General features: G+C 52.3%; 7 protein-coding genes across 7 annotated transcripts; 4 read left to right on the top strand and 3 right to left on the bottom strand.

The window, feature by feature from the left end:
- Window positions 1-315: 315 nt before the first annotated feature.
- On the top strand, window positions 316-1,568 carry PV05_08209 (uncharacterized protein). Its single transcript, XM_013457709.1, has one exon. The coding sequence runs from the start codon at window positions 440-442 to the stop codon at window positions 1,175-1,177; it is 738 nt and encodes a 245-aa protein (XP_013313163.1). The 5' UTR covers window positions 316-439; the 3' UTR covers window positions 1,178-1,568.
- Window positions 1,569-2,765: 1,197 nt separating this feature from the next.
- Window positions 2,766-3,801, bottom strand: PV05_08208 (uncharacterized protein). Its single transcript, XM_013457708.1, has one exon. The coding sequence runs from the start codon at window positions 3,727-3,729 to the stop codon at window positions 2,806-2,808; it is 924 nt and encodes a 307-aa protein (XP_013313162.1). The 5' UTR covers window positions 3,730-3,801; the 3' UTR covers window positions 2,766-2,805.
- A 670-nt stretch (window positions 3,802-4,471) lies between these two features.
- Window positions 4,472-6,607, top strand: PV05_08207 (uncharacterized protein). Its single transcript, XM_013457707.1, has 2 exons — window positions 4,472-4,864; window positions 4,927-6,607. Exons 1-2 carry the CDS (start codon window positions 4,696-4,698, stop codon window positions 6,348-6,350), a joined length of 1,593 nt encoding a protein of 530 aa, XP_013313161.1. The 5' UTR covers window positions 4,472-4,695; the 3' UTR covers window positions 6,351-6,607.
- PV05_08206 (formamidopyrimidine-DNA glycosylase) lies at window positions 6,603-8,137 on the bottom strand. Its single transcript, XM_013457706.1, has one exon. It carries the CDS (start codon window positions 7,969-7,971, stop codon window positions 6,709-6,711), a length of 1,263 nt encoding a protein of 420 aa, XP_013313160.1. The 5' UTR covers window positions 7,972-8,137; the 3' UTR covers window positions 6,603-6,708.
- A 272-nt stretch (window positions 8,138-8,409) lies between these two features.
- Window positions 8,410-11,278, top strand: PV05_08205 (uncharacterized protein). The gene is made up of 4 exons (XM_013457705.1): window positions 8,410-8,730; window positions 8,792-9,651; window positions 9,702-10,832; window positions 10,892-11,278. The coding sequence occupies exons 2-4, from the start codon at window positions 9,259-9,261 to the stop codon at window positions 11,102-11,104; spliced, it is 1,737 nt and encodes a 578-aa protein (XP_013313159.1). The 5' UTR covers window positions 8,410-8,730; window positions 8,792-9,258; the 3' UTR covers window positions 11,105-11,278.
- A 315-nt stretch (window positions 11,279-11,593) lies between these two features.
- On the top strand, window positions 11,594-13,228 carry PV05_08204 (uncharacterized protein). Its single transcript, XM_013457704.1, has one exon. The coding sequence runs from the start codon at window positions 11,956-11,958 to the stop codon at window positions 12,553-12,555; it is 600 nt and encodes a 199-aa protein (XP_013313158.1). The 5' UTR covers window positions 11,594-11,955; the 3' UTR covers window positions 12,556-13,228.
- A 1-nt stretch (window position 13,229) lies between these two features.
- Window positions 13,230-15,510, bottom strand: PV05_08203 (uncharacterized protein). The gene has a single exon (XM_013457703.1). It carries the CDS (start codon window positions 15,334-15,336, stop codon window positions 13,522-13,524), a length of 1,815 nt encoding a protein of 604 aa, XP_013313157.1. The 5' UTR covers window positions 15,337-15,510; the 3' UTR covers window positions 13,230-13,521.
- Between the last annotated feature and the right edge of the window lie 131 nt (window positions 15,511-15,641).

Genomic DNA, 15,641 nt, shown 5'->3' with positions numbered 1-15,641 from the left:
TCGGGAATTCAAAGCTGTGGCAAAGAGGTGTAGAGCTCTGTTCCAAAGCAAAGGGTCAGATTGTAACCAGAAGATGGCACTCGAAGGTGAAGGGTATCTTGACTGCATACACACAGTTCTGCAACGTGTTTATTCATCCCAGACTCCATACTACCCCGGGGTGACTTCTCCTCAATGCAGGAACTTGACTTAAGCCCCCGCTACTCGTACAGGGCGGCATCACGCTATTCTAAAAACGGTATGCGCTGGTATCCAATTGATCTTTTTCTTGGCATTCCAGGACTGATATTCCAATTCTTTACGATCACGGGGTACCACTACATAAGGTACCTTAGGGAGTTGTCGGAAGAAAGCAAAGAAAGAAACTTGTAAAGGCTTCGTCAGTATCCCTCAGAAATCAAGTCAAAGGCGATTGTCAGGGCGGTTTATCATCACCGCTATGGCTACAACACAGATCATGCTCCCGGGCGACGCCATACCAGCGACGCAGATTCCAACATCCCAGAAACGCAAAATAGGTCGAGGCCTCCGACAAGATGTCACGACTGGCGACTTCACAGCAACCATTGGCGGACTTCTGGAAGTCGACTACCGCAAGAAGACAGCTCAAATATCTGCTCCCGATGCCCGGTACATCCCCAAAGCCGGAGATTTAGTGATTGCCCAATTCCGCACATCGTCGACGGACTTTTTCCACCTCCACATCAATGCGCACTCGCCTCAGGCGATATTGCCACAACTAGCCTTTGAGGGCGCGACGAAGAAAACGCGGCCGCAATTGAAGCCGAACGACCTCGTTTATGCGAAAGTCGTGGCGGCACAAAAGAATATGGAGATCGAGCTTAGCTGTGTGAATCCCAGCACCGGGAAGGCGGAACCGGACGGGCTCGGGCCTCTCACGGGAGGTATGGTGTTCGACGTGAGCCCCGGCCTGGCGGAGAGGTTGTTGAAGAAGCAGGGCGTCGTGGCGCTGGATGAGCTGGGGACCAAGTTGCCGGGCGGGTTTGAGATTGCTGTGGGCAAGAATGGAAAGGTCTGGGTTGAGTGTCCGGAAGCAGGCGTAAAAGGGGTCTGTGCTGTGGGTAGGTGTCTGAGGGAGATGGACGAGAAAGAGTTGAGAGAGAAGGAGCAGAAGAAGCTTGTTAATAAGATTATGGGGGAGCTGGAGCGTGGCTGAAGAAAAAATGCGAAAGCAGGTGGAGGCTTGAACATATGTCTCAAGGCAAAACCCATTTCAAGAGACTTCTGGACGGGATCGAGAGGTTAAGTAAGGTATGCATCAGTACTGGCTGCCACAGCATCCGGGCTGGTGATGAATGGTCACCTTTCCAGCTACGCAGGGGAGCATCAACCACGGATGCTTCGTCCGCCAGCTTTCGGATCAGGAGATATGTGTGAGATTCGCAACTTGAGCAGCAGGGCTCTAACGGTACTGGAGCGGAAGCTGAAAGAAGGTCGTGGGATTCTTTCATCAATGTATGGACATGGATGCAGAGGACGTGTACGAATAACGAAGACGATTACCAATGAGACATCTGCGTCAATGGACGGATATGACTACGCAGGACGATAATTTGCTTTTTTGAAGAGTTAATTGATTGCCCTCGTACTAGATGTACATGACCATCCACCATTGCACCATGATTTAGCCTGAACGCTGGTCATAGGCCTCCTCAACATGCAAGATCTGCCCTCCTCACATCACAAAAAAATGTATGTTCATGCAGAGTCTCGCTGCCTCTGCCCGTCATCCCAAGCAGAGAAGACTTTTTTGCGAAAAGATTCCCATCCATCGAAAACAACTGTCATGGTGTTCTGTCGTAAACCACAAGAGATTTCCTCGCCATGCGTCAAGTCTTTTTTTGCAAGATATCCGGAACTCCAATCATCGTGAATCGGCGATAGGTCTGGGAATCCATCTTCTATCAAGCAAATCATGCCATTAGATCATTCCCTTTTTGTGATCATCTACTTTCTTCGGAAAGAGCAGCCCTCTGTGAGTCTGGCCTTGCCACCGGTGGGTTGGCAGAGGACGGTTGAGCAACCGGCGCAGACGACGACGGTGTCTGCGTGCGAGAAAACAGTGGTGATTGTGAAGCAGCCGGGGCACTTGACGTCCATAAAGAATGATCGAGGAGCAGGGACGAGAGTCTGTCAAGGATGTTAGATTTTACAGTTCCTACAATCTATTGGTCATCTTACCTTGAGCTTGTGCTTGCGGGCCTCAGCCTGAGGCGTAGGGTTTAGGAGATCGACTGCGAGAACCTAAGACCAGATCCGTTAGTACGAGTTTCGGTATGAAAAGGATGGCGCTGGTGTTGATGGTTGTTGCCATTGCTCGTGTGCTTTTGCGGGTGGAGTAAGGAGAATTTTGACATCGATTTTGTGCAGTATTGTAGGTGGATGGGCATACCATTTTGGCTGTTTTATGGAATAGTGCTGAGACGTTTGTCTAGAGAGGAGGGCTTGCTGGATGTCGAGAGGGAAAATGAAGGTGTGATGAAGTCGATTGAAGTGGTGGTCGAGTGGCGGTAGAAATGGTCCTCGAAGAAGTGTGCGAAACGATCTCGATTTTGGCGCAGTCTTGGCGGCAACCGCCGCGCTAAACCGCTTACGAGCTATGGCCCTTCACGTGACCCGAATGGTCGACCTTCTGCTCCAATCACTTCAGTCCTCTTTGATTCATGAAAGAGTCATCTCGAACAGCAGAGAACGTACACGTTGAAATTCTAGCTCTAGATTCGTCTATCGGGTATCAACGTATCAAATGTGTGAGTCCAGAACGAAGGGGCGCAGGGAATTGACTCAGAAGGGCACATCCATATCCTCTGCCCTTTCTTCTTGGTCATTTCTGGCGTCTTGTGACGACATTTGCTGCTTGATAAATGCTGCGATGGTGTCCAGATACTGCTTACCACTGGGAACAAAATGGCCGCCTGGGTGCATCACAACCTGTGTTCTCTCGACGCCGCCAGTTGCATCAACCAATGCTTGTGTTCTGGTCTCGTCAACCACGCTGTCGAGACTGCCGATAAAATGAATTGTCGGGGTTTGGATACGAGGATCTTCAAAAAACCCTCGGTATCTCTCCCCAGGCGCCCGGAATCCACAATATGCTGCGCAAAATTTGAGTGGTGGGTGGCTCAGCCTCTCAAAGGATTTTGGGTATGCTATTGCCAACGGGGATTGTGACTTTGCTTGCTCAAACGCCTTTCTTCGCGGTTCGCCCTCTAACAAGGACGCGACCATCGCCGCCATAGCTGCGCCCTGTGAGAATCCGATGACTCCATCAAAGGGACCTTCTTCTTCAAGGACTTTGGCGATGGTTTCCAGGCCGTCCTCCAGTGCGACATACTCTGGCGGGTCCGATGTGTTTGATCGGCGCCACCAACCATAAGCTTCCACACTGTCAGGATCTTCACTCGAAGTCGGATCAAAGCCGGGTACATCTCTTGGCCTGAGCTGTAGAGGTCCTGTAGGATAGCTTAATGATATCCCGGGAAATGCCTTTTGTAGGTGTTTCTCCATCGCACGAGTCTTTGCATGGAAGAGTGGTCCATTCTGAGTATAACCATGAAGCATCAGGACCTTGATCCCAGATCCTGATTCCTTTGCAGAAGGCATGACGGTGAGATATCTCGCTTGCGAGATCGGACTGCCGAATAACTGAAATGTTGTTGTGCGTGTGGGATATTTAGAATTTTTCAAACAAGAATAAAGTCTATTCATGAGATCAGCATATGAAGGAGCACGACCTCTTACATAAACACAATCATCTTAAGAACGAATCGTGAGTCTATGAAGCAGGGGAGACGGTGGAATTGATTGGTAAAGATTGGCCGAACGTAGACTTCCAGGTTCTTTGATGGCGCCAAGCTTCCACTATGACAACTCAACCCTGGAACTCACAACTCTTCGCAACTGTCTACCTGCATCTCACAAAGCTTCAATCTACATGAATTGAGTTTTCTTCTTGCAGCTTGACGACTCCAGGTGAGGGCGCGCTCAAAATGGCAGTGTGCTCATCTGCTCGAGGAAACTCCCCCACCTCTCCACAAGGTGTCAGCTTGGGTACTGTTGTAGGTCGGGCACTGTGCTCAGGTCCTCATGGAGCTCTACCATGTTTCCCTCTCTGTAGGCAGACAGACACCTGTCCATTCATATCAAGGTCTGTACTCAGCTCCGACCCAAAGCTGTCTTCTCAATGCTGCCCGAAAACCTAAAGGTCAGGAGGCGCGAGGCTGTACCCAAGCTTTTCGGACTCATTCTCCGCCCTGAATGGTTCAACCACGAAAGGGAGACTGGGTCCGCTAATGTTCTACCTTTCTTCCACTCCGCGAGGGGAGGACTGATGCCCTGGAGATGCGGGTTGTGCTCAAAATTTGCCTTGGGCGGCCAACAAGGTCCTCAGTCGACCACCTATATAAAACATCCCCGGATCCCTCTTTCCCTCGAATTCCAACAAAGTACCCAAGCTACTTCCTCCAGGTCCTGCAGGCTCTTTCCTTCGTTCCAACAGCCTTTCTACATATTCCCTTCATTCTTCCTTCTTCCTTTCTTTCTTTTTTGCTCTGATCCCTCCCAAAGAACCAACATCTGTACAAACTACTTTGTCACAGACTTCTTCCCTCTCGCTATCGTCTTTCTCGTCAACACCCTCCTTGAGTTGAAGACACATCTTCAACTCCATCCACCATGTTCAACTTCGTGCTTGGTGTGCTCTTGGTCTTCCTCGAGCGCATCAAGCGTCTTGACGTCCAACATGGACGTCCAATAAAAGATCTCCGCCCTCGGGATACCATCATCCCAATCGCTATCGCATGCATCGTCTTTTGCATGTGGGGTCTGGCTTATGGACTGCTGGGTATGTCCTGTCCTGCGGCAAAGCCCTCTGCACCCCTCATACAGCCTTCTGACGATTTACAGACATCATGAATTACCACGTTAAAGTGGCAATGGGCATTACCCGCAGCATGGCTGCCATCCTCGCCGCCGGTTACTACGGCGCATACATCCCCGGCTCCCTCCTCATCGGGGGCCCACTGGTCAAACGCTGCGGCTATCGAGTCGCCATGGTCACTGGTCTCTTCGTTCTTGCTTTTGGCGACTTGCTCATGTCGTTCGCTGCACAGGGTTGCAGTCTTCCCGGCATGGTAGCCGCCCAGTTCGTCGTTGGTCTTGGTGTTTCGACTCTGGAGCGCTCGGCAAATCCATATGCTGTCAACTGTGGTAGTCGCACGCAGGCCGCCCTGCGCATCTTGATTGCCCAGGCGTGGGCTGGTATCGGTACGGTCGTGGCGCCCTTCCTGGCCAACGCTTTCGTTTTCAACCCGGATACCTCGACGCAGGCACCCCTCCCTGACCCTTTCCGCCCTGGCAAGTGCCTTATGCCGACCGAAAACAAGAACACCTCATGCGCGAATCTCGGCAGCGTCATCACTTTCTACCGTGGGCTGGCAGGTTGCATCTTCGGCTTGTCACTGGTGGTCGCTTTCATCTTCTTCCGCACCAACCTCGTGCCTGAGGTTGAGGTGCCCGTGCCTCCACCAGTCAACTGCGGCTGGAAGAAGTGGAAGCACCCACTGGTATCATGGAGGTACGCTCGCATCTGGTGGGGTGTCGCAGCCAACTTCGTCAACCTGGGCTGCCAGGTGACCTTCGCTCAGTTCTTCATTGAGCACATGAAGATCAACGCGTGTGCCAGCGACAACTGGGCCGCCATCTGCATGTCCTTCGCACAGGTCGCTTTCGTTGTTGGCCGCTTCGTCGCCGCTGCTGCGGTCGCCACGCCGAAGGTCAAGCCTCGCTGGGTCCTGCTTTGCTACATCGCTTGTGCTGTCGCCACGACCGCCGCTGGCACCAAGATTACGGGCACAGCTGCCATCTCGTTGGCCGTGATGGTTATGTTCTTCGAGGCACCTTCTTTCCCGATGGTTTTCGAGAGTGCGACGGCCGATTATGAGGAGTGGACACCAACGTGCGAAACGCTCATGATCTTGAGCATATCTGGTGGTGCCCTTCAGCCTCCGTTGATGGCTCAGCTTGTGGAGTCTGTCGGCATCTCAAATGGCTGGTGGTTAACAGCGGGCTGCTTTGCGTTGGTCTTCACGTACCCTCTGGCGACAAATTTGATCCCGTCGTTCAGAAGGGCCCTCGACAAGGCAGAGATGGGTATCAGTGCCGGTGCTGGTGCTGGTGCTGTTGAACACAATGGCAAATCTGCGCGCAGTTCCCTTGGAATGGTGTCTGGCAATTCGGACCTAATTGAGGGTATTCAGCCTTCGTTCAACCCGCCTGTCAGACCTGAGTACAACGGAGGTCCGACCCACGTTCATGCTGAGCAGGTTTGATGTGCCATGAAGGCACCTGCCCAATTTGGTCCACTCTGTTTCAGAGACCATCCTCTTGCGCCCAGGCAGTGGTGCTGGCTCGAAGAAGGAGAACGGCGGTGGCCTTGGATATAGCACGGAAGGCTCACAAGAATGGAAGGGCCACTTGCAATGGTAAAAGATGGCATTGTCGCCATGGAGCATGGCATTTCGAGGGCGAGGGTGCTGATACGACGGCACTCCGGAAATCAGACGCATAAGCGCAAAACTGGTTGAGCATTTTTGATTTCGACAGTGCTAGTAGTACAAGTTGATCCCGCTCGATTGAGATAGTAACACAGCAAGCAACAATTGGACAACACAAGCTTCACCTCCATGCCTAAGCCTTGCTCAAGCGACCAGATCTCCGTTTGCTGGTATCGATTGCAGTGGCTTTGTCAAAGTCTGCCACTGCAGCCTTTCCACGGCCAGACTTCTTGTCTGTGTGCGCTGGCTCTTCTTTAACCTTCTTGCCCTTGGCCGTAGCCTTTGCCGACTTTGAATCACCATTGACCTCGGGCTTGCTCTCGGCCTGCGGTTCTCCCTTGACTTGCGCCTTTCTGCCTCTAGCAGTCGTCTTCTTTGGCATGACTTCTTCGTCCTCATCCTCATCATCTTCAGCCGTAGCCTTCCGCTTCTTACCCTTATCCTTTATTGTTTTCTTGTCGTCACCATCCAGAACTTCGGCCTCGTCCATCTCCTTCGCCACAGGGCCCGTCTTCTTCTGCACACTTGGTACGACTGCACTCGTGCGTCCACCCACAGTCAAAAAAGCAATCTTGTCTCCATTCGGCAACGTATTCGACGCATTTTTCTTGCCCTTCTGCCACCGATGCTTGAACAGCCAATCATCCGGAAACTGCTCTGAATCTGCCAATGTCTCAATCGCCGTATTACACACATACTGAATGGACTTGTGCAACTGCTCGATCTGCTCGTCCGACAAGGTGTTTGCATACTGCTCGGGATGCATTTTCGCATTGTACATGATCTCATCGCCGACCCAGTTTCCGATGCCACTGATGTTCGCCTGGTCAAGCAGCATGGCTTTGATGGGGACTTTTTTCGCCCGACACTTCTTCTTCAACCACTCCACGGTGACGATGTCCTTGTCAATCACGGGATCCGGGCCGTTCTCTTTCAAGGGCGTGTTCTCCCGGATCTTCCCCCCGGGACAGTCCACCAGCCTGATCCTCGCAAAGCGCCTCATATCGACGAACGCGGCTTCGACTTTCTCCTGGCCGTCCTCGTGCTTTGTTTCGAGTAAGAACTTCATAAACTTGGGCGGCCAGGGCTCGTTCTCTTCGCCCTCTTTCGGTCGATAGTAGTACGTATGTTCGTCCTTGAACTTGATCCAGCCGGACATACCGAAGTGCATGACCGGGTGAGGTGGACTGGACATGATCATCCAGAAATATTTGCCCTGCTGGCCGGCGTCGACGACCTTCTTGCCCGTCATGTGTTTTTGAAAGTCGCCGGCCGAGCAGCCTGCTTTGCCAAAGACATTGTTATCTTCGTTGGCTATGACTTTGGAGATTGTTTTGCCGACGAGGAGTTTGCGGATGTAGTGCACTGTGCGGGCGACTTCGCCTATTTCAGGCATGTTGACAGCGGCTGTTGAATCGACCTCGATGAGAGGAGAGATAACAATCAATTCAGTTGCTGCCAAAAAAGGACGCTGATGGATGACAAAGGGGTTCTCAGTGTTGCGAAGAAAGTGCTGGAAGGGAAGTGAAGTGAAGTGAGGTAGAATTCAGGCAGGATCAAACATTGAAACAGCTTACGGAGTACATTAGTACCTGGTAGAGTCGAGATCGCGTATTTAGACGCGTAAAGTAGTCCGCCTGCGCTTGGTGGGCGTCTACTTTGCTCTAATGCTACGGTGCAGCATCCCATCATCAACGAGGTCATGCTTCCCCCATAGCGGCTCCCCAAGGCTGGGCTCCCAAATTCATTCTAGACTTGGCGCGAATACAGGTGCATAATTTCAGCCGCTGGGTACTCCGTACAGTACTCTTATTCTTACCCACCTCATCGTCAACGAAGTCAAGTGCCAAGGCAACGAAAACTTAGCAATCACGTATCTACATGTGTGAAGTCCGCTCCAACAACCTGTTGTCAGACTCCCACCCAAACCTCGTGACCTCCTAGCGAGCAACAATCAGGACATCTATGGGCTTTATTATTCTCGATTGGTTCAGAACCAAGAAGCATTCAGCATTCTACGCGTATGACCGGTGTTGCTTGGTCTCGCTTAGCTGAGCGTTGACCTGACCGGCACTGCAACCCCCGAGTATGTGCCCCAGCCTGGTATCTGGCCTTGTTTCGGTATGCGTGCGTCCATAAGCTTGCACGGATGTCGGTACGTCGTTTTTCCCCGAGATTGAATTTCGACTAAGCCATTTGCCTGACTGTGCAACAAGACTGAGGCCTATGCCATCATACAATCTGGGTGGGTTCTATGATGGATCCAAGCGAGAGCGCCAACCATTTTCCAAGCTTGGCCTTTACGATCTTCCCCATTGTCACCTCAAAAGCTGCGATGTTGATGAAAAACTCGCGGTTATGGTGGCAAGCCTCTGGTGCCATCATTCGATGCAGACATCTTGTGGATCGAAGTTGTCCATAACTCGGGGCTTCATTTTCGCCCTGCAACCATGCCACCATGGCCGATGGTAGGTAAACAAGCGAGGCTTACTCCATATGTAGGTTCCGCGTGTTCCGGTCAACTCAGAAACCAAACTCTCCCTCTCTGACGATATGTTCGCTGGTTTCCTGTTCATTCTCATTCTTATATGTACTGGAAGGACCTCCTCTTCAATTATCTTATCATTGATCATTGATCATCTTATCATCGATTATCTTATCATGCTTCATCCGTTATCTTATCATGAGGTACTTTGTATTCTTCGCAGCTCTCCTCATGCCCTGGGTGGCTGCATTCTCCTTCAATGCCTACGATCTGGGCTTTCATGGCCTCTATCCCCGTCAGCGTTTCCACTCCGTCGACCTTGAGGCGCCCGCGCCCAAGGTAACACAATGGGATTCCCGGTGCGACTCTGGGAATCTCCTCCTCACTCCAAGGGGCCCCTTGGTAACCGGCCCGGCACGAGGCCCAGTTATGCTAGATGCGAGGGGCAACTTGATCTGGATGGAAAACGATAAGTTTGAGCAGGCCATGAACTTGAACGTGCAAAAGTACAAGGGGCAGGACTACTTAACCTTTTGGACGAAGACCAAGAAGACTCGCCACTCAAAGCATTCCAAAAAGTCTTATGTGCTGGTATGACCTACCCTTCTTCTGGGTTCGTGAATACACTTCTTACGTTTTAGCTTGACTCATCCTACGAAATTGCCCATCGGGTATACCCGCATGGCGCTGGCCTCAAAGGAGACTCTCATGAGTTTCGCATCACTCCACAAGGCACTGCGCTCGTAACGATATACTATAAACACAAAGTGGACTGTACCGAGTTAGGGTTGGGCAAGAGCTGCTGGATCCAGGATGGTCTATTCCAAGAAGTCGATATCGAGACGGGGGATCTGGTATTCGAATGGCGAGCCACGGACCATATTCGCATGAGCGATGTGTTCAGCAGTCCTTCACGCAAGGATGGACATGGAAGGTCCAAGAAGGACGCCTTTGATTTTTTCCACATCAACAGCGTCGACAAGACTGACTCTGGGGATTACATCATCTCGGCCCGTTACATGCATGCCGTAGTCTGCATCAGTTCGAAATCAGGCGACATCCTGTGGCAAGTCGGCGGCAAGAACAATGATTTCGAAGATCTGAACGGCGCAACCGATTTCGCCTGGCAACACCATGTGACATGGCAGGGCAACAACACGATATCCCTCTTTGACAACCACGCCAACAACGTCTTCCACAGCCCGTCCAAACATAGCAAGGGCATGCTGATCCGACTCGACATGGAGAAGATGACCGTCCGCCTCCTGCAGGCATTCGTCCACCCAGACAAGGTTCTCAACGTGTCCCAAGGCTCTGTGCAAGTGATTCCGGCAAGCGGCAACGTGCTCGTCGGATTTGGCAACTCGCCAACCTACGTCGAGTTCTCAGCGGACGGCAAGGTGCTCTGCAACGCACACTTCGCGCCCCACTTCATATTTCACATACTCGACTTCGGATTGGTAAAATCGTACCGGGTGTTCAAGAGTCCGTGGGTGGGAAGGCCGAAGACTGTGCCGGATGTGAAGGTGGAGCATGGGAAAGTATACGTGAGTTGGAATGGAGCGACCGAGGTTACAGGGTGGAGATTAGAGACAGCTAAGGCGCTGGAGGCGAAGGATCATGCGTTCGTGGCGATTCAAGAATTGGAGCGCGACGGGTTCGAGACGAGCTTTGCGCTTCATAAGGACGATGGCTATGTGAGGATCGCGGCGTTGGACGCCGCGAATGGTGTCATGGCATATTCGGCCGTCGTCGCGACGCCTTCGCCTTCTGTAAGGCCCCCATCCTACATCCCAATTTTTGCCCTCTCCAATGCTAACTCTGGCCCTAGGTCGCACTCTGGTCAATCCTATTCTTTATATTCGGCTGCGCGGTCTTTGGATCCGGCTTCGCGGGCTTGGTACTCTTATATCGGAAGTTCCCGGGGCTTCCTCGTCTTCCAAAGCTGTCTGGCCCCAGAGCTCGCTCTGGTGCCGCCGTGACAGGCCATCAGGAGCATGATTCCGAATTAGAGCCTTTGTTATGGGGTGAGAGTGATTCTTGAGCGGTGGTGTTGGGCAGGGAGACCTGGAAGGCAAGATTGGAGAAGCGAGGCAAGACGTACCAGTAGTTCGTGATGATTTCCATGAAGCCCAGAGAAGGCCCATGTCCTCTGTGACGCTGGATAGAGACCCGGACAGATGTCTCCCTACAGGTTTTCGACGCGCCATGGGTGCAGCCTGGCGGTCAAAAGCACCAACGGTGTTTTGCACCCATTCCTTCTAGTACTTAAGGGTTCCCATATCGCTTTTCAAGAGGACCGTTTCTGGCCCCTCTGCAGTCGCATGGGCTGGAGGTCAGCACAAGGTCATTCGGAGGAACCCAGGTCAGCGATCTTGGCATCGAAGGGGAGACCCTAGCAATGCCTACCTGGCGGGTACAGATAAGTACCAGGTATACAAGAGCGGCGGCAACAATGACGTGATGTGGTTGGCGGATCTTTGACCTCGCCGCAGCCTCGTCTGAACGATTACTTGCGTTTCTCCATTGTTCATATCCCTCAGCCATTACTCCGTACACTGACTCGCATTCTACAACAGTCCTTCACAGCTTGAGGTATAGACGGCTTTCGCTGCTCTCGAAACACACCCCGATCCATTAATGCGCCCTTGAACGATTCTCTCTCCCTCCCTCCCTCCCAGTAACCATCTCGCCACCACCTTCATATTCCGAACCGACTTGTCCTGTACTGTGGCACAGGATTCAACCATCAAGCTGGCGTGGTTCTGGACATCTCCTCCCTCGAACTCGCCATCGTCCTCACCTTCACCCTCATCACCCTCCTCATCATCCTCTCCACACCCCGCCCATCTTAACTTCCGCCCATCTTCTTCCCCTCCCAGACCCAACCTCATAATGTCCAAACCGACACCGACCCCGGCCCTCACACCACAATTCTGCTTCAACACCCGCGTCCTGCGCGACTTTTTGCGGCTGTCCCGCGCCTCGATCGACGACAGCATATCCACAACCCTCAACGCCCTGATCACCCCGGCCTCCACGTCGCCATTCGACCCGAGCTCAACCTCCGTCCGCAACCCTACTCTCCCTTCGTCCCTCACACGCCAGCCCATCCCATCCTCCACGACCCGGACGTTTCTGGACAATGTCCTCTTCCCGTCCTGGCAGGCCCGCATGGGCGTAATACAATACTGCACATCCGTCGCGACGAGTCCGGACCCGGACGATCCAGAGGTGCTCGAGCGCGAGACCCTGAATCGTCGAGACGCCGAGCGTGTCGTGGACGAGCGGCTCGACCCCTATAGTGGACGATTCTTCCCGAGAGAAGCACGCACGGAAGAGTTGGCTAGCATACTTAGGAACGAGGTCGCGGTCGAAGGAATAGTCAGGGCCCGCACGTGGGGAATCGTGACTGACCGATGCGAGGGGGTCGGTGGTAATTGGCAGGCAGAGTTTGATCGGTGGAAGGACCAAAGTGGCGGACGGCGAGCTTGAAGTGCTGCAATAAACAACATCCATACGAAGACCGCTTGGGTGGGTGTCGGGTAGCTCACGAAAAGCTCAAAAGACGAGCACGATGCCGGCATGGTATGGCAGGCAGGCATGTCGTGCCACTGATAGACGCCTGGATACCTGAACGCCTCGAGCCACTTATTTTCGATCGCGGGTTATTGAACAGAGGGCGGGAAAAGAGAAGACGACAGTCCACTTCACGTCAAGAGCGTCGGTATAAAACAGAGCCACTCATCAAGCCTTTTACAATCGAGGCCCTTCAACAGTATGCGGAACGGCCTTCATATTATTGTATATTGTATATTGTATATACATCTATGTATTTCATGGACGGAGCAAGCTGGTTCATCAAGCCATCGACCTGTCGGACATCCTTCACAGTCCCATGTGGGCCAGGAAACTTTGTGGGGGCGGTCTTCAGGAAGATGATGTACAAGATCATTGGAAATTGGTAATAGGTATATGGTGCCCGACTTTCCATACCGGATCTTGCTATACTGGACTCAGTCTCCATGATACGAGGGAAGAGCAGGTATGCGAAAGAGAAAGGAAGAGGAGGAGGAGGACTACGCCGGACACCAGACCAGACCATGCCGGCGTCACAATAATATAAAATCTCTCTCTACTTTGCATATCAAAATCAAACGTTCAAACGTCCACTTCAATCCACTTCAGTCCACTACAAAGCTTTTCCGACTTGGATATACCTACTAGTAGGTCCATATCCACCTGCACTATTATTGCATTCTCTGGGATTGCAAACCGTTTACAATCCTCGCTCAAATGGCATTACCCGGCCCTAATGGATTCTGTATGCATCTATAACATAGAACATCTTCAACTCTGTCGTTGTCGTTGTCGTATCATTCATCCAATCCATTTCAGTGCATTCAACCCGTCATTCTGGATGGACGAAATCCAAATATACCTTGGTAAGGTATAGCCGCTTCACCACCCTCCACCACTCATCCCAGCAATCTGTGCAATTCGAGCCGTATCATCCAAAACCTTCCCAGGCTTGTCCTTCCCCACATCGCTCTCGACCTGTCTGAACGTCGTATACGCCAACTTCTCAAGCGGCACTCCAACAACATTCGACCAATGGTTCAGAAAATCATGCACTTCTCCCGCATCAACACCGTTGATGAGCTGAGTCTTGTCTCCCTTCCCACCGAAGCCATTAACATGCACCGACTCGACATGTCCATTTTCACAGCCATTGCCATTCGTCATGAGCACATCTCCGTCCATCTGACCATCCTCGTCCGAATCAGCCGAATAGTACGCCTCATCGACCCGTCTTAACCACTCCTTCTGACTCTGCGGACTCGCCGTGTTGACCACTTTCTCGCCTCTCGTTTGCGGTAAGATGGACACTACATCGTCGACTTTTATCTGACCGCCACCATTCGTGCATCCGCCCGGACAAGCCATGACTTCGACGTAGGCGTAATCACTTCCCATGTTTGCTGATGCTGCCATACGTCTCGCAGCGCCGGGAAGTTTCGACTGTTTGGGCGGCTTGAGTTTGCGGACGAGGTTCTGGATGTTTCTAAAGCCGTAGTACCGTGCGCATTTCATAAGCGTTTTTCCTGAAGCCGAGAGGAGCGAGTACTCGACGACATCTGCGTTGCGGCCTCGCTGTACTGAGATCGTGCTGCCCGGATTTCGAGCTTGCTCTGTGGCTATGATGTGATATAGGTATCCGCCTGAAGAACCTGCTGTAGGGGACTGTTCAGTCGGCCGGCGTGGCTTGGGAAAGAGAAAGTTGGAGATTCTCGAATCTGGGAATGGCGGTCGTTCTGAAGAAGACAGCGGTTCAAATGGTAGTTGAGACAACTGGACACCGCGTGCTTCGGCGAGGGAAAGCATTTCTCGGGAGGTTATCACGCAATCGACATCCCGCACAGGCGCGTCGATCGCATCGGAGGACTGCCACCATCGATCCGTGAGTTCCTCTCTGCTTGCTTCCAGCTTCTTGTCAAAACATGGCATAACCGCGAGATGCCATATCTGGGACGGAGCGATACCAAGCGTCCTGCTGAGTACCGATTTAAGCAGTGTGCCTGAAAGTGCCTGTGGAGACTTCAAACCCGACAAGTGCGGCAGGATATGAGGATGTGTTTTCTCCGCATAGCAAATCCAGCCTGGACAAGCCGACGTCAAGACTGGCCTAGGCTTGGACTTGTTGGCTATTGAATCTGCCACCTCTTCCGCTCCGAGCACCAAACACGCTTGCCGCAGCTGGTTCGTATCGACCACATATGAAAAACCGTTCTTGTGCTGTCCGCCTATCCGTAAACCTTGCGATCCACTGAGGAACTGCTCAATCATGAATCCTGCTTTTCTTTCTGAAATGCCATATGTAGCCGCCAGACTTGCCCGAACCTGCGGGCTCACGCTCGCGACGAACAATTTCGCATCGCGGGCTGGAGGAGCGTGGCCGTTAACGACGCCATTCTTGCTGTCGAGCAGATATCGGACGTCCAGCGGAGAGTATGTGTCAAGGGTATTGAGGACTTCTGTATGTGACTGTAACGAGACAAGGACGGCTTCGGCGGAGGTCACGCAGCCTGAGCATGCGAGACAATCGGTCAAGGAGATGGAGGCAGGAGCAGGATTCTGTGCCTGGACTTTGTCTTCGGTGGTGACTTCGTAAGGGTTGTAATCTGCTTGTGTGGGTAAGGTCTCGACTGGCTTAATGCAGGCGACGCCAGGCGAAATGAAGTCGTTGAGATCGTCTGCGGAGAGGATCGCGCTCATGGTCGGCGAGTGGCGACCAGCGCTACCTGCGTATCTTGAGACTTTCGGTCGTGTGTAACGAGTCTTCGGAGGCTTTTCAGAGGCTTCTACGTGTTCCGAAAAGAATGAGAAAAGTTCACAGACAATCGAGGAGTGGCAGAAATCGTCAATGTAAGTTGAATGTAGGGAATTAATAATGGTTGACCGTGATGCCGGTCTCGGACTGGCAAACGAAGAATTGACATTCTGCTATCGATAACGATGGTGGCGAGGCTGTCGGTTAGTGTCCAGGCGCCCAGCCAATCATCGTCAAGGTATTTGTGTCC

This window comes from Exophiala xenobiotica, assembly GCF_000835505.1.
Source record: "Exophiala xenobiotica strain CBS 118157 unplaced genomic scaffold supercont1.5, whole genome shotgun sequence".
NCBI classification, from domain to species: Eukaryota; Fungi; Ascomycota; class Eurotiomycetes; order Chaetothyriales; family Herpotrichiellaceae; genus Exophiala; species Exophiala xenobiotica.
This window is presented reverse-complemented; position numbering and strand designations above follow the sequence as displayed.

Coding starts and splice junctions, on each gene's coding strand:
- PV05_08209 (XM_013457709.1), top strand. CDS start 440: ATGGCTACAACACAGATCATGCTCCCGGGCGACGCCATACCAGCGACG.
- PV05_08208 (XM_013457708.1), bottom strand. CDS start 3,729: ATGAATAGACTTTATTCTTGTTTGAAAAATTCTAAATATCCCACACGC.
- PV05_08207 (XM_013457707.1), top strand. CDS start 4,696: ATGTTCAACTTCGTGCTTGGTGTGCTCTTGGTCTTCCTCGAGCGCATC. Junction 4,865..4,926: donor TCTGGCTTATGGACTGCTGG/GTATGTCCTGTC, acceptor GACGATTTACAG/ACATCATGAATTACCACGTT.
- PV05_08206 (XM_013457706.1), bottom strand. CDS start 7,971: ATGCCTGAAATAGGCGAAGTCGCCCGCACAGTGCACTACATCCGCAAA.
- PV05_08205 (XM_013457705.1), top strand. CDS start 9,259: ATGAGGTACTTTGTATTCTTCGCAGCTCTCCTCATGCCCTGGGTGGCT. Junction 9,652..9,701: donor CCAAAAAGTCTTATGTGCTG/GTATGACCTACC, acceptor CTTACGTTTTAG/CTTGACTCATCCTACGAAAT. Junction 10,833..10,891: donor TCGCGACGCCTTCGCCTTCT/GTAAGGCCCCCA, acceptor CTCTGGCCCTAG/GTCGCACTCTGGTCAATCCT.
- PV05_08204 (XM_013457704.1), top strand. CDS start 11,956: ATGTCCAAACCGACACCGACCCCGGCCCTCACACCACAATTCTGCTTC.
- PV05_08203 (XM_013457703.1), bottom strand. CDS start 15,336: ATGAGCGCGATCCTCTCCGCAGACGATCTCAACGACTTCATTTCGCCT.